Genomic DNA, 25,323 nt, shown 5'->3' on the forward strand with positions numbered 1-25,323 from the left:
AGAGAAATTAAGAAAACAATCCTGTTTACAATTGCACCAAAAAGAATGAAATACCTGGGAATAAATTCAACCAAGGAAGTGAAAGACCTGTACTCTGGAAACTATAAGACAATGATAAAAGAAACTGAAGATGACACAAACAAATGGGAAGGTATGCCATGCTCATGGATTAGAAGAATTAATATTGTCAAAATATCCACATTATCCAAAGCAATCTCTAGATTCAATGCAATCCCTATCAAGGTACCAAGGGTATTTTTCAAAGAACTAGAACAAATAATCCTACAATTTGGAACAACAAAAGACCCTGAATCGCCAAAGGCAATCTTGAGAAAGAATGAAGCTGGAGTTATCACAATCCCAGATTTCAAGATATACTACAAAGTTACAGTAAGCGAAAGAGTATGATTCTTGCACAAAAATAGACACAGTGATCAATGGAACAGGATGGAGAGCCCAGAAGTAAACTTTCACTTATATGGTAATTAATTCATGACAAAGGAGCAAGACTGTACTATGGGGAAGTTGGGAAAACTGAGCAGCTACACAAAAGGCAAAAGAATGAAATTGGATCACTTTCTTACACCATATGTAAAAATAAACTCAAAATGGATTAAAGACTTAAATGTGAGACCTGAAACCTTAAAACTTCTGAAAGAAAACATAAGCGGTAATCATCTCTTGGACATCATCCTTAGAAACATATTTATGAATATGTTTCCTCAGGTTAGAGAAACAAAAGCAAAAATAAACTGTTGGGACTACACCAAAATAAAAAGCTTTGGGGAGCAAAGGAAACCATGAACAAAACAAAAGTCCACTTAGAGAATGAGAGAAGATATTTGCAAATGATATATCCGATAGGGGGTTAATATCCAAAATATATAAAGAACTTATACAACTCAACATCAAAAAAAACTAATGAATCCAATGGAAAAATGGGCAGAGGACTTGAATAGACATTTTTCCAAAGAAACATACAGATGGCTAACAGATATATGAAAAGATGATCAACATTACTAATCACCAGGGAAATGCAAACAAAAACCACAATGAGATTATCACCTCACTCGTATCAGAATGGCTAGTATCAAAAAGAAAAGAAATAATAAGTATTGGCAAGGATGTGGAAAAAAGAGAACTCTTCTGCACTGTTGGTGGGAATGTAAATTGGTACAGCCACTGTGGGAAATACTGTGGAGTTTCCTCAAAAAATTAAAAAGAGAAATACCATACAATCCAGCAATTTCACTATTGGATATTTACTCAAAGAAAATGAAAACATTACTTGAAAAGATATGTACCCCTATATTTACCTCAGCATTATTTACAATAGCCAAGATACGGAAGCAACCCAAGTATTCATCAATAGATGAATGGATAAAGAATGTTACACACACAGTGGAACACACACACACACACACATGCACACACACACACACACACACACTGGAATATTATTCAGCTATAAAAAAAAATGAGCTCTTGCCATTTGCGACAACATGGATGGACCTAGAAGGTATTATACTAAGTGAAATAAGTCAGATAAAGAAAGACAAATACCATACAATTTCACTTATATGTAGAGTCTTAAAAATAAAACAAATTAACAAAAAAAACACAAACACAAATACAGAGAAAAAACCCGGTGGTTTGTTCAGAGAGGAGAGAGGTGGGGGGGATGGGCAAATTAGGTGAAGGGAACTTAGAGGTACAAACTTCCAGTTTAAAAAAAAAATGCTTCAAGAAAATTTATATATATATATACTTAAAATATATGTACTATGTATATGATATGTATACATATAAAACTGTATTCACAGATATATTAATAAAATGATGCATATTCATACACACATTAATTAAGCAAATGTAGCAAATGATTACAATTGGTGAGTTTAGGTAAAGGGTATATAGGTGTATGACTCAGTTATATGCTAAGTACACACACACACGCACCATTCCAACATTTGGTAACTAGTTCATTGCTTGAGTCTAACTACATCACCTAAATCATTCCAGATGTAAAATTGGGGTGGGGGGAATGGTTTTCAAGGATTTGTTTGCTCTGAAATGTCTTGTGTACGTGGAGCTGTTCCTGGCAGTGTTCAGTGTTCCCTCTCACTACTTCCAGTGACCCCAAACTGAACAACTTCCCAAACAACTCACACATTCCTAATGAAGTCTTTGTTCATGCCATTTTCTCAGCCTGAAACACTATTCTTATTATTTTGCTTGTCAAAATCTCACTCAGTCTTTGAGGCTTAATTCAAATTCCCGTTTTTCCATGGAAGTCTTTTCTAGACTGCCAGGCCCTGCTCTGTGGTCCCCATACCTCTCTTAAAACACATGCTCCTTCTTTTTTGCATTATGCTCACTTATGTATCAACTCATATTCCTTAAAGGGGGAAAAGCTTTGTTTAACACTGTTGCATAGAATGAAGTTCAAATTCCTTAGAATAATGTGCAAGGCTCTTGGGACTTAGTGCCTACTTTCTTTTGAGTCTTAGGTCTTGACACTCCCTTCAGTGGACCTGATACCAGAGCTGGTATATATAAGCCAATTACTAGGAATTTCTAAGCCCCTCAGATCCAGATCCCTCAGTTCCACGGCCCATGAAGGAGTAAACTGCTCTTTCGGATTCTCGTGAGCTCCTGGGGCCTTGCATTCTCATACAACCTGCAATCCTGCTGACCACACCAGTTGCTTTCCTCTGTGCTTCACCTGGTAACAACTTATTCCCTTCCTATACTTTGGGAAAATAAACCAAAACCTTCCCAGCAAAACGTTCATGAGTTTGGCCGACTTTTGAAGGAGCTTAAGGAGGATTGACATTTTCTTGGTTACAACTTCCCTAAGAAGTAAGCATCCCCCTGCCCTTTGCCCCACTGAGGCCCAGTCACTCCCTTTTGTGGGTTCCTCATCCCTCCTGATTTTGGTTTTATCTTCCCACTCTCCTCTTTCCATCCCTCCTAGAAGTAAAAGTTTGGCACCCCTAGGACTTTGATCCCAAGCCCTTAACAAATGTTTCAGAGAACACCTAATTTGGGGCATTTATGAATCTCACAGTGCCAAGTAGAACATCTCACCTAGCTGGCTCTGATATTCTTTAGGTCATGAATCTGAAAAGCTTCTGAGGCAAAAAAAAAAAAAAAAAAAAACCATTGAAAAATGAATCCTGTTGACTGGAATAGTGTATTTCACTTGTCCTGAGAAGCTGGCATCCCGTACTAGCACCACACAGGCTTCCGTGGAGGTCCTACCTCCTCCAGCTGGCTTAGATTTGCTGCTGCTCAGTTAGAGTTGTGTTTACTTACAGCAGCAAGGCCCTGTGATAACTCGTCCAGCACATTAGCATCTCTTGCTCCCTGTTTTGCTAATCCATTGGCCATCCAGGTCTGAGAAACTTCTGTGTTCGTCTTGGACTGAAGGATGCTGTAGGAATATTTCTGATATGTATTTAGCTATACAATTACTACATCAGTCATTTTTTACAAACATCTTTATTGAGATATGATTTACATAGTATAAAACTCAATAAATCAAAGGGTACAATTTAGCGGGTTTTAGTATCTTGATGATCGTGTTATGCAATCATCACCACAATCAAATTCCAGAACATTTCCATCACTTCACAATGAAGCTCCCTCCCCGTAAGCAGTCACTCCCTAGCCCCGACCCACTGTTCAGCCCAGACACTAGGCAGCCACTAATCTGCTTTCTGGTTTATTCTGGGCTTTTCAAATAAGTGAATCATGCAATTTGTGGCCTTTTGGGTTTGGTTTCTTTTACTCAGCATAATGTTTTAAATGTTCATCTGTATAGTAGTATGCATCATGCTTTATTATTGCTAAATAATATCCCATTATATGGATATAACACATTTTATTTATCCTTTAACCAGTTGATGGACATTTGGCTTGTTTCATTTTTTCTATTATGAATAATGCTGCTATGGAACATTCGAGTACAAGTTTTTTTGTGTTGACATGTTTTTTTTCATTTCTCTTGGGTATATATCTAGGAGTGGAATTGCTGGGTCATATGGTAACTTTATGTTTAATTTTTTTTTTAAAGATTTTATTTATTTGACAGAGAGAGACACAGTGAGAGAGGGAACACAAGCAGGGGGAGTGGGAGAGGGAGAAGCAGGCTTCCCACGGAACAGGGAGCCCGATGCGGGGCTCAATCCCAGGGCCCTGGGATCATGACCCGAGCCGAAGGCAAACGCTCAATGACCAAGCCACCCAGGCGCCCCTGTTTAATTTTTTGAAGAACTGCCAGACTGGATTTTCCAGAGTGACTGGACCATTTTACATTCCCATCAGCAATGAATGAGAGTTTTAATTTCTTCATATCCTCACCAACACTTTTATTATCTGTCTTTTTTAAGTATAACCATCATCATAACTTGGCGGTGATATCTCATTGTGGTTTTGATTTGCATTTACCAATGGTTAATTATGTTAATTAATTAACTTTGGGGCCGTATGTTTTAATGAACCATGTAGTGATGAAATATAAAATTCTATTTTAATATTAACTTTTAGTAATCTTGAATAAAGTAGTAAAGAGAACACAGACAAATGTCATACTTAGCAAGTGTACCTCATTTCCAGTTCATCTTTAAAAATTCTAACTTGACGGCCCCCGCCCGGCCCTTTTGGGCCCTACGGGATGTGGCACCCACGCTGTGACGGCTTCCCGCTGGGGGGAATGAGTTTGCTTTTACAGACTTCTGAGGGCTTCTAGTTTCAGCTCCATCATGTAAAGAACTTGAAAGTCATCACTCCCATCCTTACAACAAGAACAAAGCTGAACAAACTTAAGCATCAATGACTTTTCTTGGACTTATCAGGGAATTGAGGTTGCAGGCAAACTGCCCTCCAAAATCTGGAGAGACCGGTAAATACAGAGAATCACAGCCAACATCAGCTTACCTGAAACAGAAGCCTCTGGAACATCTGAAGCTGGTAGGAACATCTAAATGGTAACTCTGACAAATTGTTCGTAGTGAAGTGTGGACTTGTGTGACAGTGAGAAACTCCTGGGGGCTGCAGTCTTTGGGGGGACCCCACATTTCCATGGATTTGTACCTCTAGGAACCTCACCAGGTTCTGAAGCCAAAACTCCTCATGTTTCTGGCAGAGGAGGGGAAAATAAACCATTTTGAAACACACCCAGGACCTTCTCCATAACAAAGGCCTACTTTACAAAGGAAAAGATTTAGCCAGAGACTTATGGGGGGGTGGGCGGAGATGAGAAGTTACCTAACTCTCCCTTCTTAACTTTCCTGTCTCTCTTAAGGTGGGGTAGGGGAAAGGTTGAGAAACCCTTGTGAAAGTCATAGCCCAAGGACAGGGGCCCACCAAAAGACAAAAACTTAATCATAGGATTATAGGATGTTCCTTTCCCCCTACACCTTACGACCACCCTACCCCTCCAATATAATCATAGTGGATTACAGTTTCAAGAGCTGCAAGGTGCAATCTCCATATAAGAAGTTTTAAGGAAAAATTTTAAAACAAAAATGCCAGAAGAAATTGAAGCCTCTGATACCTACGGGTACAGAAGACATTAAACATAGCTTAGTTTTAGGAGATTAACACAAAACTTCACAGTAAAAGCCAATTCACCTCAGTTCCTACTACCTGATATATCATATCTGGCTTTCATCAAAAAATTGCAAGGGCTATTAATAGGCAAGAGAGAAACATAGTCTAAAGAGACAAAGCAAGGATTAGAACCAGACTCATATGACATAGATTCTGTAAATGATCAGATAGGGAATTTAAAATAAGTATGATTAATACGGCAAGGGGCTTAATGGAAGAAGCTGACAACATGCAAGAACAGATGGGTAATGTAACCAGAGACATGGAAACTCTAAGAAAGAATCAAAAGAAAATGCCAGGAATAAAAAACACTGTAATGAAGATGATGAATGCCTTTGATGGGCTTGTCAGTAGACTGGACATGGTCCCAAGGAAAGAATCAGTGAGTATGAAGATACATCAATAGAAACTTCCCAAACTGAAATGCAAAGAAAAAACAGAATGAAAAAAAAAAAAAGAACAGGAAAAATCTGTGGGGCAATTTCGAAAGATGTAATATACACTAGTTGGAATACCAGAAGGAAAAGAGAAAGAGAATGAAGCAGAAGAAATATTTGAAGTAATAATGGCTTTTTCCAAAATTAATGACAGACACCAAACCACAGATGCAGTAAGCTCAGAGAAAACCAAGCAAAATAAACGCCAAAAAATCTACATCTAGGTATATCATATTCAAACTCAAAAAAAAAAATGAAAAAAATCTTGAAAGAAGCCAGAGAGAAAATAAACACCTTACCCATAGAAAACTATTCTGTGAAGGGGAGGTAGGAGTCAGAAGGAGCCTAAGACAGGAGAAAAAGGCCAAGTCCAACTTAATGAGAAATGCTTTATTAAAGGAACTTAAAACAGAAGCCTGAGTGGGTACCCACCAGACAAGTATATCTCTGCAACTCCACCTCCCTTAAAACCTTGTATAGCCCTAGAGGCTGGGAGTACTGCTAGGGGACTACCCAAGGGGAGAATATAGAAGACTTGGTGTGTCAGGGAGCCTCGGCGGCTCAGGCTGTTGAGCATCCGAGTCGAGTGCTGATTTCTGCTCAGGTCATGATCTTAGGGTTGTGGGATCAAGCGCTGAGTTGGGTTCTGTGCTCAGTGTGGAATCTACTAGAGATTCTCTCTCTCCATCTCCTTCTGCCCCTCTCTCCAATTGCAATAAATAAATAAATATCTTAAAAAAAATTCTAACTTGACTACATAAAAGTAAAAAAAAAAAAAAAAAAAAGGTGAAAACTCCAGAGATAGTTTCATAGGACAAATTCCCCATAGGCTAATAAAACACATAGAGATTATCAGGTATAGGGCAATGAGACAAGCCTTGCATCTCTTATTATTTTTGTTTAAACAATTTGGTTTCTGTTGGGGGAATATCTAAACTCCAATTCTTCTAACATGAATAAAATAGCATCCACATCTGGAACCTAGACCACATGAGCTGGCTCCAGAGGGCTTAGTAATTTTTTGTTTTGAAACAAGGAGGCAGAAAACATAATGTGTTCCTAAAATTTTTAAAATGAATGGAGTGATTTTATTTTTGGATGGTGTACCAAACCGTTAAATGAAATTAGAAATTGCAATTTAACCAGTGGCTTCAATTAAATAAATTGTCAAGCACTTCTTTCCTTGACCTGGATTTTTTTTTTTAATAAAAAGACCTAATAAATGCATCAGTGAAGAAAACAGGATATAATATTTTCATAACCCATTTTCAATTGTCCAAATGCTGTATTTAAGACCAATAAATGTAAACCAGTCCTACAAATAAAATTTTAAAAGGACAAACCAATGTACCATTTCTGATATTTTCCCTGCCTGGCAGCTCTGAGACCATAGAAGAGAGGCAATTGCTCTTGTCCACCTCATAGGAAGTGTAATAAAAGTGATCCTGAATGCAAAGACAGAAGAATGACATCTATAAGGTATATTAGTCAGTTCCCCCAGTTTAGTGGGGAAAGTACTGAGAAATGGAGCAGCAGAACCACATATGAAAAAATTTAAGAACTAAAAAGTGCATTTTTTTAAATAAAAAGAAACAAAGCTTTTAAACAGAAAAAGTGGGCTATTAATGAATGATTATATGTCTGTAGGCTTTTATATAAAGATTTGTTCCCTTTCTAAGCACTTAAGCATAATAAAATGAGCTAAAGATTTCAGATTTTTAGGTTAGGCATAAATAAAAATTTACTAACAAATAGATTAATTAGCCACATGAACTGTCTTCAAAATAAAGTTTTAAGTTTAGAGGTCTTTAAGATTTGTTTATATTGATTCAGATTATATGTACCTGGGCACAGGAAACAAGATAAGGAATTTTCTGGCTCTGGGATTCTGTCACACTTTTTTTTTTTCTTCTTCCTGTGCTAAATTCTGGGGTAGGAGGAGGAGAAATGAAAAAGTAGCCAATGCCCTCTTTTTTTGTATTTCTATTTTTAAAAATTTGAATTCCAGTATAGTTAACATACAGTTTTATATTAGTTTCAGGTGGACATTATAGTGATTCAACAATTCCATACATCACCCAGTGCTCATCACAAGTGCACTTCTAAATCCTATCACCTATTTCACCCACCCCCCACCTACCCTCTGGTAATCAGTGTGTTTTCTATAGTTAAAGTCTGTTTCTTGGTTTCTCTCTCTTTTTTTTCCTTTGCTTTTTTCTTTCTTTCTTTCTTTTTTTATTTAAGATTTTATTTATTTATTTGAGAGAGAGAGAGGGAGAATACAAGCGGGGAGGAGAGGCTGAGGAAGGGAGAGAAGCAGACTCCCCGCTGAGCAGGAGCCCAACATGGGGCTCCATCCCAGGACCCCAGGATCATGACCACAGCCAAAGGCAGCTGCTTAACTGACTGAGCCACTCAGGCGCCCCTGCTTGTTTGTTTCCTAAATTCTACATATGAGTGATACCATATAGTATTTGTCTTTCTCTGACTGACTTATTTTGCTTAGCATTATACTCTCTAGATCCATTCATGGTGTTGCAAATAGCAAGATTCCATTCTTTTTTATTATATATATATTATATATATTATATATATAGTAAATATATATATATATCTTCTTTATCCATCCATTTATCGATGGACAGGCTGCTTCCATTATTTGGCTCTTGTAAATAATGCCACTATATATATACGAATGCATGTATCCCTAATTAGTGTTTTTGTATTCTTTGGATAAATACCCAGTACTGCAATTGCTGGATCATAGGGCAGTCCTATTTTTAACTTTTTGAGCAACCTCCATGCTGTTTTCCACAGTGACTGCACCAGTTTGTATTCCCATCAACAGGGCAAGAGGATTCCTTTTTCTCCACATCCTCACCAACACTTGTTGTTTCTTATGTTTTTGATTGTAGCCATTTTGACAGGTGTGAGGTGATATCTCATTGTAGTGCTGATTTGCATTTCCCTGATGATGAGTGATGATGAGCATCTTCCCATGTGTCTGTTGGCCATCTGGATGTCTTCTTTGGAGAAATATTGTTCATGTCTTCTGCCCATTTTTAAATTGGATTATTCATCTTTTAGGTGTTGAGTTGTATAAGTTCTTTATATCTTTTGGATATTAACCCTTTATTGGCCAAGTCATTTGCAAATATCTTCTCCCATTCAGTAGGTTGCCTTTTAGTTTCGTTGGTTGTTTTCTTTGCTGTGAAGCTGTTTATTCTGATGTATTCCTGATAGTTTATTTTTGCTCTTCTTTCCCTTGCCTCAGGAGGATTCTGTCATACTTTTTACAAAACATTAGAGGAAACCTGAAATTTTATTTAATAATGTTGCCTAACCAAAGTGATTTTATAATTTAAGTGTAAAGAAATATAAGATAGAAGCTATTTTTTTAGTTTACATAAATGGTTATTTATTAGAAATATATTGTCTGTAATAAATTATAATCACAAAGTGATCTTCATATTACATATTTTTAGGGTTTGATGATACTTTCCAGACATAAAAAATTAAAGGAACTTTCTCTATCTGAGTGTTATAAAATCACCGATGTCGGAATTCAGGTAAGATAATTAAGATCCTCTATTAAAGAATTATGATTAAAAATTAAGCACAAACTGAATAAACTTTGTAGTCACAGTAGAAAAAAATAAGTGGATTGGAAATGTAATAACTCGTATGTGATCTTGGTTAAGACAAAATAAATTCCTAGACTTTAGACAGGCCTCCACAGCTTAAGGTGACTAAGAGAATTTTTCTCATTTTTCCTATCTACTCTCCCATCCCAATGTTAGACTCATGGGATAAATAAGGTAGGTAGACATTTTACTTGGAGAATAATGAAATGCAATGTGGTAAAAGTCTTCTCATATAAAGAAAATATTCTGTAGATAAAAATGTTATATAATCTAACCATGAAAATTGGAAGAGTTTGAAAAATTATACCAGGTACTTAACAATTACGAACTTCAGATACTCAAACACAGGGTAGTATATTTTACCATAACAGAAAGCATAAGCTAAGTAATTGGATAGGATAAATGATTATGTGCTCAACTGGTACTTTAAGAGCTCAGGACAAAGGCAAATTTCCTAGATCAAGTCTTGAGGGATGTGCTAGAAGCCATAAAATAGCTATTGTGAGCAAGCCTCAATGTAATGTTTATTACAACATTAAGCATCTCAATGTGCTGTTAAAAGAAGAAAAACCACAGTCATAGGTCCATACATGTATTGAACCAGGACAACATCTGCTAACCTGTTAGTAAATCATAGAAAGTAACATTGTTAAAGAGAACCTGTAACCTAGGAATGTGCAAACTGTTAAAGACACTGGAAGCTCCATTTAATGTGTCCTGAGAGTTGAAAACCCCAACCACTTATAAAAACTCAGGGCTAACCTAGGAAAAAAAATCTTTTTACAGAAACTCTTACTGAGATAAAAGGATTTATTCCACAAGTGGAAAGATAACGCAAGTTGATAGCTGAGAATTCTACAGAGCACCACAAACTTGAAGCTCTCTTCTGTGCATTTGAAATGGACATTACAGGAAGTTCAAACATGACTCATAGAAGAGTGTTAAAATATTATATAAATGGTGAGCTATAGAGGATGCTGGGTCAAATGGTGCTCTAGACTTTAGCACAGAATTCTAGAGTTGTGCAGCTGATGGAATCCTAGAACCATCTAAACCAACTCCCCAATTTTACAGGGGAGGAAGTCAAGGCGGAGAGAGCTTAATGACTGTCCAAAGTCCTGTCCCTTCCTCAGTAAGCCAATCTAACTACAGTTTTATGGAAATAAAGAGTGGAAATGGAGAATTGCTATTCTAAATGGTTGATTGACAACATGGCTTAGTGGAAAAAAATTGTTTTCAAATTACTTTTGCTGTACTTTGTTATATCTGGGCAATTAGTGGTATGTAAGGAAAAAAAATGTAAGAGATTAAGAAATCTCTTTAAAAAAAAAAAAAGAAAGAAATCTCTTTTAAGAGGCACTGGTGTAAAGCAATGTCATTTTCTCCCACCTATAGACTCTGGGTACTAAGGTTCTAACAAGTCCCCAAGGAATCTGTCTAGTAGTGTATTCAATTGAATACAGAGTTTTAAAGGGGCACCTGGGTGGCTCAGTCGTTAAGCGTCTGCCTTCGGCTCAGGTCATGATCCCAGGGTCCTGGGATCGAACCCCGCATCAGGCTCCCTGCTCAGTGGGGAGCCTGCTTCTCCCTCTCCCACTCCCCTGCTTGTGTTCCCTCTCTCGCTGTGTCTCTCCCTGTAAAATAAATAAATAAAATCTTTAAAAAAAAAGAGTTTAAAAGAAGAAATAGTATCCTTCAAAGCAAAAATTCCAGAGAGGACTAACAACTTCCATATAGGACAAGATTTTAACTCTACAATACCAAAAGGGGTTATAAAACATTTAGATGCCTGAAATCTACTAGGAGAAAAGCTAAAATGTTCTTCTAAGGTTAACGATTTACCTACTGCAGTTCATTTAAAAGTTAAACATACATTTACATAAAACTTTATCCATGAATATGATCTAGTCAGGCTTTCAAAAGGTCTTTGACAAGGTGATAGAACAAAAGTTATTAAAATAAACAGTTAAATGTTAATAATTCTAATATTGGGTTATAGTTCTTATATGGTGATCAATTACATTTGACCATTAACCACAAATCATTAAGAAGGACTGAAACCTACCACAGTGATGACATGGCCTCTTAATATACACCACTGACTAACTAATTTTTAAAACATTTCTTGGGATGAGAAAGTACTGATCAAAATATGAGGTTAAGTATTAGGAGTGCTTTCTGTCATTTCTCTTTGACTTTATGGGTTCCAGGCGCTCCTAGATTTTAGATAAAAGCATTTTTCCATATGCTAATTACACATTCATACAGATGAGTGAAAAAAATGTAATCTTTTAAAAACTGATTTTTTTTCAGTGATTTAAAAGAGAAAATAAAAATGGGGAATAGAGGAGCATGGGAATTATAATATTATTTAATTATTAGTTACACAAGATCAGCTATTCTATTCAAGTTCTTTTTCTCTTTCTCATCGTCTCATTTTCTCCTCCCCGCTTTTGTGGTGTGTGTGTGTGTGTGTGTGTGTGTGTGTGTGTGTGTGTGTGTGTGTTGTGGCTGTTAACCAGTTTTACCTTTCTAAGGTTCCCAGGTTCACACTTCTAGGCATATGATAATCTTTCTCCTCTATGCCTCCTCCAGCCCAATTGTTAAGTCCAAAAAGAGATGAGACAAGGAAGGTGAGAGGAGAAAATGACACATAAACCATTTTCACAATTTCTTATTTTGACTTACAAAAGAGAAGGGAGTCAAATAAGGTGATTGCATTGAGATATTTAGATTATCTGTAATTTATCAGGAATTCACTTTCTTGTTACTTCTCAAAGGTAAATATAGGAGATTCTGTTTTTAGCACAAGACATTGAAACTTATATTCAGCATGATGATTTAAGAAAAAAATGAGATAAACATTTTTACCCTGGTTAGGTTTTGCAAGAGTCATGACCATAATAAGAATAAAAAATTACCTCATTTTAGTGTTTTACTGGAAACCACAGCACATGCAGATTAAGTGTCTGGAGTCTCAGATGTACTGACTTAGGATCTGGTTTTAATTACTTCTTCCAACATTGGTATTTTTTTTCTGAGAACATTAGACATTCAACGATCATGTTAAACTAAAATTATTTGGTACTCTTGAAAGGCACACACATTTTGGAAAAGATGTTTGATACAGTCATAACAGAGCATTTATCAAGAAACCTTTTCCTTGATCATTTTATGCACTTAAATAACAAACTGTCAAGTTTGGCAAAAGAATTGGTTTAGTTAGGATGTTGCAATACAGATAAAATGGAAGTTCTGTCTTGTTTGGATAAAACCAATGGAATAAATGCAATTATTTAGTTGCTTTTTGCACTCCGTTATCTAGTTTATATTTCTCATTCCCTTTTTTGGGAATTAAGTATGCTATAAATACATTACTGTAATAGTCATAAATACGAATGTGTGTATTTTTCTTTATGTAGGTCATTTGCAGCTGGACAAAATTTTTTTTATTATTTCAGTGTTGGTAGGTTGAGGTAGTTGATTAAGAAAGGACATTGGAGGGTGCCTGGGTGGCTCAGTTGGTTAAGCGACTGCCTTCGGCTCAGGTCATGATCCTGGAGTCCCGGGATCGAGTCCCACATCAGGCTCCCTGCTCAGCAGGGAGTCTGCTTCTCCCTCTGACCCTCTTCCCTCTCGTGCTATTTCTCATTCTCTCTCTCTCAAATAAATAAATAAAATCTTAAAAAAAAAAGAAAGGACATTGGAGAGGGGAAAATCAAGTTATGACTTACCACAAGGACTTACATGTGTGTATGCAGTGAAAAGTGTGTGTTTGTATGTATTTGCACATAAATATGTATGTCAATGTATACGTGTGTATAGTATATGTGTGCAAATTAAATGTGTATAAGTTTTAGCATATATTAGATTGCATGTTTACATGTGAATATGTGTACATCTATGTGTCTAGTATATATGTGTACATTAAATGTGATTTTAGTGTATGTTAGATTATACACATATGTCAATGTCTCTGTATATTTATTATACCCAAATTGTATATAGAGATGCTACAAGATTATATATATTTTTAGGCTAAGACCAAATAAATAGTGATCAGTATTCAAAGCAAATCATAAAGATTAGTCTGTTAAAGAATGATCTTTTTGTTTATATTTTTATTTTAAAAATTAAATATCCATATAAATTAAAAGGATTTTTTTTTTACAAAAGTATGGAGATTAGCTCTTTGATAACAAAGGCAATGATATAATATTGGGAATGTTGGCCTAGCAATCCAAAGTCCTAATTTTTATCCTGATTCTGCCTCTTACATGGCCACATAATCTTATGCAATTCACTTAGCATCTTAACAATTCATTGCTCTTATAGTGGCTATAATTGTGAGGCAGGCAGGAACTAGCACTCTAAAATAGGAGTCATCTTTTCTTGTTACTTTTCTATAACATTCTCCTGTAAGGGCCAGATAGCCCTCAATTATCTGACAGATCTAAGGGCTTCCATTGTAGGCTTTGTAGGCCATACAGTTTCTGTCACAACTGCTCAACTTTGCTGGTATGGAGTGAAAAACAGCTATAGAAGGTACATAAATAAATGACAGTGGTTGTGTCCCAATAAAACTTTGTGGACAATAAAACTTGAATTTCATATAATTTTCACATATCATGAGATATTATTCTTTGACTATTTCAACATTTAAAAACGTAAAAGCTATTCTTAGAGTGAAGGCCATACAAAAATAGGTGACCAATCAGATTGGGCCTGCAAGTAAAAATTTGGCATTTTGCCAAGGTCTGCTCTAGAGTCAGAATTTTACAATTTTTGTCTGTGAAGTTGTATGACTTTGGGCAAGTTGGTTTCCTTCTCCAGGCCTTGGATTCTTCACTTATAAAAATGGGTATAATAAAACAGTCTTCCTTTTGTGAGGATTGAATGATATAAAACATCTGAATACTTAGCATGGTTCCTGACACAGAGTGCATGATCAATATTACCTGTTTTATGATTATTATTCTATTTAATGAGGAAGAAACTAATATATACTAGTAAATAAAAAATGAACATATTTAGTATAATGGTTTGATAATTTATTTACCTTAGTTAAACATAGTCAGAAAACAGGTAATCTCAATGGCCAAACTGCTCTAATGCTGAGATAGTTTAGAATATGCTCTTGGAAGAAATAGTTTATTAATTTTTACCCCATGAATGAATCAAAGCATTTTTCAGAAGCACTTAAATATAACTGACTAAATAAATTTATTTATGTAAAAGCATCTAAAAAATCAAGAACACTACATAAATAAAATTGCTATTTTCTTGAAAATAGTACAAGAGAACAAGCCAGTTGAAAGAAAATGGATCCTTGTTTTTCACCGGGATTATGATACTAAACATATTTTCTAACATGCATAAAATTTCTTTTGAGACTTCTTTGACCCATATTTATTTAGAAGTGTGTTGTTCAATCTCTAAATATTTTAGGATTTTCTAGCTGTCTTTGTGATTTCTAGTTTAATTCCACTGTAACCTGAGAGCATATTTTGTATGATTTCTAATCCTTTTGTTAAGGTGTTATTATACAGGAACCCCATTTGTGTGGTAGTTAGGTGTGTTGTTGGGGGAGATTCATTCTACAGTCATATGATCAGGTCTCAGTCTTTTAAAGGGCCTGTATCCCAGGACTGTGGTCTTTACAAGTGCTTCCAGCCCCTCTCCCTGCCTCTGCTTCACTTAGGTAAGACAAGAAGGTTAGAGGGGCTGGAGTTGGGTATTTCCCTCACCCCTTGTTGGATTGACTTTCATAAAACCCATGTTGGTTAGGTTCTGGTGGAACAGTTTCCCTTGAGATCAGGCTTTTGTTAGTGAGAACAGATGCTCTGGAGGTATTTCAGAATGATTATTTTCCCCTTCTCCTGGCAGGAAGCATGAGGGGATTTTTCTCTGATCTTTACCCTGATAACTTAGTGGGTCTCTTGGAGGCAAAATTCATCAAAGTATGGGATCTCAGCTAAGGTGAGGCCCCAGGAATTTTTCTTTCAAACTAATTCACTTTCAGTCTCTGGTTGTTAGTCAATTACCCTTTAAATGTTCCAGTTGATACTGGCTCCAGCCACTGGCTTCTGCTCCTAGTAAGCCCTGATTCTCTGTATTCACCTGTCTCTCCAGTTTTCACAGTGGTGGTTTGCTTTGTGACCTCAATTATCTGACAGATCTAAGAAGAGTTGTTGATTTTCAGTTCACTCACCTTTTTTTCTTCTTTTGAGAATAGAAGTGATAAGTTCCAAACTCTCATACAGACTGGAAAATGGAAGTCCAGAACATGACTTCTGGATCCACGGATGCTGGCTGAATCAGTAGTATCCAAAAGGGATGATAGGGCGCCTGGATGGCTCAGTTGGTTAAGCAACTGCCTTCAGCTCAGGTCATGATCCTGGAGTTCTGGGATCGAGTCCCACATCGGGCCCCCTGCTCAGCAGGGAGTCTGCTTCTCCCTCTGACCCTCCTCCCTCTCATGCTGTCTCTCATTCTCTCTCTCAAATAAATAAATAAAATCTTTAAAAAAAAAAAAGGGGGATGATAAATGTAACTTAGGCTTGAATCAGATCTTGAGAACCCAGGAATGAAGTCAGGAACTGGAGGGCTCCAGAGCCAAGATCAGAGAGCTATCTGTGAGCTGGGCAGGTTAGGCAGCCATTGCTAGTGAGCACTGCACCTTGGTTGTCATGAGCTTGCTCTCTTTGAGCTCCCTGCAATGTGCAGCCTGGTGAGCTGGCTCTGCTCATACAGATGGGTCCTGTGTTTGCACCAGAGTTCCGGTACTTTGATCGTGTCCATTCATAAAGATACTCAAGCTTCCGTAGTACAACACTAGGATATTACTTGCAATCACCGAGTTGGCGAAAACTTAAATGATTAAGTTCAACTTAGATGAATAACTCCATGTCTTCATGTAAGATAATACTCAAGCTATCCCATTCAGATTTATTCTGTAAAATCTTTGCTCAGTGGTTGAACTAAAAACATCTGGGCTGGACTTCCAATGTAGAGGACGCTGAGATAATCTATTCATTTTTTTGAAAGCAAAAATCACTCTGAAATATTTTTTTAAATGATGAGACTAGGTCTATTCAAATAGGCAGACTTATAAACAGAAAAATCCAACGCCATGTGGTGATTGTTAGCTAACATTAATTTAGCACCTGCTACGTGCCAGGCACTGTTCTAAGTATTTCCCGTGTATTAATTAGGTAGCTTATGAGGTAGGGAATACTTTTAACTCCATTTTACAGATAAAGAAATTGAGGTTCAGAGAAGTTAAGAATCTTGCTCTGAGTCATGAAATGAGTAAACACATGAGCTAGGGTATAAAGTCTAATTCAAGAGTGAGAATTCTGGCTATTATACTGTGATAAAGAAACCTATGGGAAGGTTCACTTGAGGTACTTAATCCAGCATGGGAATACCAGAGAAAGCTTATCTATTGGAAAATCACTTTAAGAAGAAATGTAGGAGTTAGACTGAAGGACAATGGGGAGAGAGGACAGCTATCAAGATTTATAGAAGGAATGTAAGTGAAGAGGTTTTTATTATAGTCCAGGGGAGAGAGGGAGGCAGCCTGACAAGAACAGTATCAGTGAGGCTGGAGAGAAAGGAATGGGTTGGAGACCACTGAAGTAGTAAAATCCGTGGAACTGTTGATAGTTTGGACAGGGAGGAGGGCGAAGACCTGGTTAAGGATGACATCCACGCATCTGGCTGCCTGGGAGATTTGTGGTACCCTCGTTTTCAAGCTCTTTCCCATAGCTCAGTCATGTAACCAGGGCTATGGACGACCACGTCCTGTTCAGTATTTTGGCATTCATCGTTACACTTTCTCTTCTTGTGAGTGCTTCCTTTAAGCTCTCTTTGCCCTTCTTGCTCTTATAACAGAGTCCCCTTTCCTACTCTCTCATTCCAGAGGCTTGTGGTGGCTACAGGCAGGCGAAGGGAGCTCTGTGGGAATTCATTTCTGTTTTTACTACTTAGTAATTTGAAGGTTGTAGTGTTCTCTGTCTCCTCGTAAGGAGGAATGTATGAGTATTGTGTAGTTTTGCTTGTTCCTTCTACAGATTTTATGGTTTTGAGAGGAAGGAACGATTCAGATTTAGATATTATCACTGTTCTTCAAACCCAGACATGGCCTCCTCTTATCTTTTATTATATATATAAAAAAAAAACTCTAATAGAGATAGATATTTGTGTTTTAAAGCCCCACGACCAGAATGCAGCAGGTGGTATTTATAACTACATAAGAAAAATAAGAGGCATGTGGTAGTGGTTCGGCTTTATTGACTCTCTTGTGTCTTCTCTGCCTAATTGTTGCATATATTCTTCACGGACATCTCCCAAATGGCCCCACTGATGAATCTGAAGAGCCTAGCTGTCGCCTAGGTTAACATCATGTTCCCTGATGATCACAAAAGTATTTGACAATTTTTGTTTATGGGGCATAAGCAGCAGTAGAGATGCTAGAACAAACACTGCCCTCGTTCTTCTCTTATAATCCCTTCTCTTCTGAGATCTCTAATCTTGACCTAACAGCGTGGACACTTGAGATAACAAGTTCCTTTTCTCCTTTAATCTTTTCTGTTTTAACCTTTAACCTCTTTCATTTGTTCTCTTGTGTTACAAACTTCTTTTTATTTGAACTTTACTTTAATAACAGATTTATCTTGATTTATAAATAGAGAAGTAAGAAAAGAGGGATCAAGGAATAAGGGGCCGGGAAGGGTAGCTGTACAGGTTAAGTCATGAGCTACTTTACAGCGGGGAGAACAGCAGACCGAGATCCATTACTGTTCACTTGGTTTTTAGCCCGATCCGGGACTTTTCAGTAAGTCAAGTGGTTCTGTAGATGTGAGGCTGCTTCAGGCTGAGTCCAAGTGGGGGCTCAGGGTTCTCAGTCCTGTACCCTGTACTACCTGTGCGAGAGAACTGAAACCCTCACAGCTACCGTGTAGCCAACATGGATACTCAAGTCAGAACGGCCTATGAGTACCCACCTCATTCAGCAACATTTCTGAGTCCTCCGCCTCAAGAATGGCCCATTGGCAGCCTTTTCTGGACGTGTCTTTCTAAACTGTAAGAAGAACTGGATTCACGTCTTGACTTAACATTCATGTTTGATTCATTCTTGCCCAAGGAACAAGCAGCAGATTACTCTCCAGAGACTCTTTTCTGATTTCAAACTCTTATTTTGAATCACTAAGCTTTTTGACTAGCTACAAAATGTTGTTTGTGCAAGATTTTCATCAATCATTCTCATCAGTTGATAGACTCTACCCCCTTGGTAGTTGAGTGGTTCCAGTGGCCTTTGATGCATACCGACTTATAATGCCAAAGATGAATTAGATGTGTTGGCTCCACATAGCAACAATTTTTTTAAAAAAACCAACATTGATTTCTGTTTGGTTTCTAAGATTAAATCATTCAAAAAGTGTCAAAGTATGAGATTTCAATAACTCCACCTCTTCTCCAGGGATACAGTTATGTTCTTGGTTGCGAGGGAAGCAACAAACAGAGGATCCCTTTCCAAAATGGCCTTAATCTTTGGCCTTTGATGCAGTGGATGTGCTGAAATCTTCTGTATGGGAGATGGGGCATCCAGACATTTGGACACTATCTTTTGGCCATACTGCTCAGGAGAATTCTTTACCTCATCCAGTATTCTAGGTTACTGTTAGGAAATAATTGACTAAACTCTTGGTGATAAACATCCCAGAAGGTCCCAGGTTCAGAATCATTTTACAGGGTTTGGGGAGAGGAAACCAAAGAATTGCTATGGTAGAATTAAGAAGAAAGTATCTGGTACCTTGTGGAGAAAGAAACTCCCACAAAATCTAGAATAAGGAAGAGTTTTGTTACAGAAATCTGTGCTTCATGGCTATCCATGCCAAGATTGGTCTCCTAGAACTTATAATAGAACAGCATACCTTTAAGAGACCTGAGGCACTTAGAATTACTGAGAGTCACAGACAAACTCTTACCAAGATACCTAGGCATTATTCTCTCTTCAAAGGCTGTAAGCAAAAGAAATAAGCTCAGTATTTCCTGTTGCTCCTCACCTTAGTATGTTCCCAATTCAATAGAATTAGAAATTTGCCAGACTTCAAAGGATGTGGCGTTTGACAGCTTGTCATTTTCTCACAGTCTGTAAGGTTCCAAGGGATACTGGAGTCATGGGTGACATGTTTCTTCAGCTGATAAATAGCTGAACTGAGAACACCCAACACCAGTCCTGGCTTCTTGCCCACTCCCACCGGGGAGAACTATTTTTGGACAATTGAAGCAGATAGACTTGCTAAATGAATGCACACATCTGTTATTTTCATGTTGAGCATCCAGAGAAAAGAACTATAAGAGAATGTGTCAAAAGGAAGATAATCCTTTGGAGGCCTCTCCCAACCTTTAAGCTGCCCCTAGAATACTAATTTATCCTGCGCATGATGAAACTTGCAAAAAGTTAAATAAAACTGGTCAGATTGTCTAAAGGCAAACAAAAAAGACAGGAAAAATGAACATCAAAATCCCACTTTTCCACAAGGGTATGAGTTTATGCTCCTTTTGTTTCTTAAATCCAAGTGGCCAATCTGTTTTTGATCTCTCTTTCATGCCATGTGCCTGGGCTTTGCTTATCATGCCTCACATGACATGAACTGAGTACCTGTGGCATGTCTCACAGGAGTTATGATTTTTCCATGTTATGACTTCTAATTACCCTCTCTATTAACTTCAGTTAAATTTTGCACATGATATTTCCTCATCCCAAAGCCTTCAACACGTGGAAGATGTTGTGAGGGTATATTCTCGGGTCTTAATGGTCCTGTTCCAGGACCTCTCCGGTTCCACTCCTGAGAGACAAAAGCCAGCATTTGTCAACGGTGTTATGTCTGTCAAGTGCTTTTGGAGTACACAATTTCTTTCCATCTTCCAGTAAGCCTGTGAGACAGTTGTTTTCATTCTCTTATAGGTGAGGAAACTTGAGGTTGAGTAACTTCCTCAAGGTCACCCTGACATAACTTCAGGCCCTCTAAGTTTTCTGCTAAACCAGTAACCTCCCTTGATTACATCATCTCTTATTCCATTATGCCCCCAAATGGGAGATCAAAGCAGCACTGATGGCTCATGAACTCATTATTTCCTAGAGATCTTTAAATGGAAGAATTCACAAGAGGACAGCATGACTTTGTCCTTGGAGTAAAAGTTCTGAGTTGCCATTTTCTTGGGAAAGAATGAGAAAGAGAACAATTGGAGTGGCTGGCTGTGCAAAAGGAGCCTATCAACTCTTTCAGGCTGATTATTATAGCTTAAATAATTTTTCTATGCCCTTTTTGTCCCATAGAAGCCCCTGGAGGAGGCCAGTGAGCACCCATTTTATTTTACTTATCTTAGAAAAATAGAGAAAGTGTAGGTTCTCCTACAGACCACAAGAGAAATACCTGATTGACCTTTGGTTAGTCCAATCCTGGCCTATTTTTATTTTGGAGATAAAGTCTAAAACCTGAAACTGTTCTGGAATTTTTTCCCCACAAACTCTAATTACAAATTCTAATTCAAAGATATTTTGTTTTGTTCTTTTCCAGGTCTTCTTTCCAATATACATTCTCTGTGATTGCTTACCCTTTCTGTTCTTTAACTTCCTCCACATTTGACCTCTCTTTATGTACTTGTCACATTTTACATTTTAAAAGTAATCCCTTTAACATACCAATAATACCAAATACCCCGGGGTCTATGCAGCTAGTAAGTAATCAAGGTCTACTGACAACCAAAGGCGTCTCCAGAGAAAACATTTACTTTGGTAAATGAACAAGACAATCTATTTCAGTGTGACAAGAAAATATTAGAAGTTCTATTTAGAGTTATTTTTGTCTTATTTTATTTTTATATGATATGATATATCATATATAAGATCCATATGCTATACATTTATAAGGTAATATATATTTGTTTTTAAATATAATATATATTTGAATAGTTGTATGTCTATATAATTTATAAGTATATTAATACACATTTATTGAAAGTGCATGCTTAAAATATTTTTACTATGATGTGTATGATTTAAAAAATTTGGCAATCGTACCATAGAGCAGAAGAGTACAAGAGAAGCAGAATACAAATAATAGTACTAGTTACTATTTACTGACTGCTTACCATGTGCCATCTACTCTTCAGTTGCTTTATTCATATTAACTCACTTTATCCTCCCAACAAATCTCTGAAGTAGGTGCCATATTAAGTTACCATGTTATTCCTCTGTTGCAAATGAGATCATTGAAGAATTGAGAGGTTGGGTAATTTATCCAGAGACACAGAACTTCTAAATGGCAGGATATGAACTCAGGCCAGTGGGCCCCAGACTCTGTGCTCTTAACCATCTTTGTAACTGCAGTTATTAAGCAGGGTGTGAGGAAGGACTGGACTTAGCGTCCTGAGAGCAATCTATGGGAGCTCATTTTCCTGTCTCCTATGCTACGAGGCATTTTCCATTCCCTTTGGACATTCTCTCATCTTGAACCTCTTTTGCACCTAGATGTTGAGGCCACAAAAATATGGCAGACATGGATTCTGCTCTCAAGAAGCTATAGTCAATGCAGAAGATAAAACAATTATATGAATAGCTATATAATACAAGTGGAAAGTCAGAAAGACAAAAAAATTAAACACTATAGGGATTTGGAAGAGGTATTTCCTCCAGAGGAAGGAATTGGGGAAAAGTTGGTGGAGTAAGCCACATTTGAGCTGGCTTGAAGCTAAAGCTTATCTCCCAAATCACCATGTAATTAGATAAAAAATTGCATCATGAAAGTATCTTTGGAAATGCCTGTTTGGGGCTTTGGCCTTTCCCCTTTATGAATCCCCTCCATATTTAAAAGAAGTATGCCTTAGCTAAGCCTTGCTCGGTCTGGTTTCCCTGGCAGGGAGGGTGGGAACAGGAGAGGCATCTCACTAGGAGGTGAGGCTTTATAGATTTCGGTTTTGGTGGCAGTGCCCAGATTTCCCAGCTCGGTGTGCCCAGGCCACAGCTACACCCACCTGTTCTGATGCCTAGTGGGACTAAGGCTATCTTCAGTGGGATACATGATGCCCAAGAGACTGTAGTTTTAAATCCAGTTTATAACATAATTGTGGAAGTTGTATTTTAGCCTTTGCAACAGCCAAAAATAGTCTTCATTACTGAAAATGGTTCTTGACAGTACAAGATTTTCCCAAGATTATCAATAGGCAAAAAAAACAAAACAAAAACAAAAACAAAAAACAACCAACAAGCAACAAACAAACAAAAAAACCCCCACAAAACTTAGTAGTAGAATGAATCAGAACCTAATGAGGTAAATAGTCAAAAGATGGGTATGCACCATGAGGGGAGCGTTTTTGAGGCTGAGAGCTGCCACCTTATTGAGGGGGTCTAAATCAGGATTTTGGCAGAGGCCGTCATTGTGACAGTCAGTAAAATGTCAGTGAGACTCTGTTTCCTCTACATACCCAATTGAGGAATGTGGTCATTCAGCCTTCCCACACTGTGACTCAGCTCAGGAGATACCGAAAAGAAATGATTTAACTCACTAAGACATTTGGAAGTTTACTTCAAAATTGTTAACCACAGCAAAACTGGTTGATATGGGGGTTGGGAGCAAAACTTGATAATGTTTGTGTTTTCTCCCCACCTTCACTACAAAAGATTTTGTCTTGGAGGAAGCTTAGTCTGACATTTTCCAAAACAAGAAAATCAACAGCACTCATATATGTAAGAATCTGCATCACTGGAGCCAGAAAAGCATAAAATAATCTTATCTGTAAGGGAGAAATGGAATTTCATGAGTGATTATATTGAAACATGCCTGCAGACTTAAGTTACTTATGACTTACATGTCTCTAAAGGAAAATATGAATTATAAAGAGAAGTTCTGACTTACTTCTCGGATCTGCACTGACTTATGCCAAGCATAAAGCCTGAGACCAATCTTTGTGCCTCAGATTTTCCGTGGATGAGAATGCTACCATGAATATATCATAGACCTCCTAATATGTTTTTATAAGTTATTCTTTAATTTTAAAACCTCTGAGAAAGTTCAACTTCAAAGAATATTAGAGGTTTTGTTTTGTTTTGTTTTTAAAGGTTTAAAGCAGAAGTGATTCAAGCAGTCCAAAACATTGACAGATGTAACATGTAACTCTAAGGGTTTTCAGACACTAAGTACCTTGAATCTCCCTTTAAAGCTCACTTCATCTTTTAATAAATTATTCTTAGTTTAAATATTCCTTCTTGCTTTAGATTTTCTCTGGCTCTCTGGACTCTGTCCATTCTCCAAGTAGAAAGCAATGTTATCCTATTCCTTGTGACATAAGAATTCCTATATTATTATAACAGAATTTTTATAAAAAAAAACAAAACCGAATTCTTTGTATTCTTGAAGACACTTATAAAGGATGGACCAAGCAACTAATATACATTGAGAACCTACCGAATTATAAATATGATGCTTGTGAAGGGGGTATAAAAAGCTAGCAGAAAAATTAACAAGGCAAGAAACAACAGATGCTGGCGAGGATGCGGAGAAAGGGGAACCCTCCTACACTGCGGGTGGGAATGCAAGCTGGTGCAACCACTCTGGAAAACAGGGGGGTTTCCTCAAGAAGTTAATAATAGAACTACCCTACGACCCAGCAATTTCACTACTAGGTATTTATCCAAAGGATGCAAACATAGTGATTTGAAGGGGCACATGCACCCTGATGTTTATAGCAGCAATGTCCACAATAGCCAAACTATGGAAAGAGCCCAGATGTCCACTGACAGATGAATGGATAAAGAAGATGGAATATTACTCAGCCATCAAGAGGAATGAAATCTTGCCATTTGCAAGGACATGGATGGAACTAGAGGTTATGCTAAGTGAAATAAGTCACTCAGAGAAAGACAAATACCATATGATTTCACTCATATGTGGAATTTAAGAAACAAAACATGGTAAACTTTCATTTACTGAGGTCTCTACTTTAGTATTCTAAGAATTTGAACCGCTTCTCAATGAGGCAAAACCTCTAGAGTGACTGAGCACATGTTGATAATTTCTAATTTTTATAATTTGGGGGAGGGACTTTTATAAGTACAATATTAGTATATCTTGAATTGGTCATGGTTTCCAATTCCTACTCATCTTGACTTAGGATATTTTTACAACTACTATTAGGTTTACTTTTGTGGATCATTTTGTTTTTGTATAACTGCTGGGTTGTAAAATCTTGAATGTTATTTCCTCATGGATTCTTCTCACAAAGTTCTTGTTTTTTACTGAAAAGTGGAAATGAAAATTAAGAATTACTAAGGTAAAGGGAAGAATTTCCAGTGATTTCCAGGCCTTTGCCAGCCCTAGAAATTTCGGATGAACATTTTGGTATTCAGAACAATGCTAGAGGGTAGATATTATTTTCCCTGATTTAAAAAAGAAGAAACTGAGGCTCAGAAAGATGAAGCAATTTGCTAAGGTTTCAGAGCTAATCAGTGGTGGAAATGAAATTAAAACTCAGGTCTACCTGATTCCAAAGACAGTGGTCTTTCCATTACATGAACACCATCAACCCCAGAGTGTCTCACATCTAATTCTCCCTTCCAG

The 25,323-nt window shown here is 37.2% G+C and overlaps 1 protein-coding gene across 1 annotated transcript in view; it reads left to right on the forward strand.

Moving 5' to 3' along the window:
• Positions 1–25,323, forward strand: part of FBXL13 (F-box and leucine rich repeat protein 13) — a 251,573-nt gene that overhangs the window by 212,747 nt on the left and 13,503 nt on the right. Inside the window, exon 18 of the mRNA XM_025873245.2 lies at positions 9,539–9,622. Within this exon, the coding sequence (XP_025729030.1) occupies positions 9,539–9,622 (84 nt within the window). The remainder of the gene's footprint in view (positions 1–9,538; positions 9,623–25,323) is intronic.

This window comes from Callorhinus ursinus, unplaced genomic scaffold, assembly GCF_003265705.2.
Source record: "Callorhinus ursinus isolate GAN/ISIS: 27379988/994484 unplaced genomic scaffold, GSC_fseal_2.0 scaffold12, whole genome shotgun sequence".
Taxonomy (NCBI): domain Eukaryota; kingdom Metazoa; phylum Chordata; class Mammalia; order Carnivora; family Otariidae; genus Callorhinus; species Callorhinus ursinus.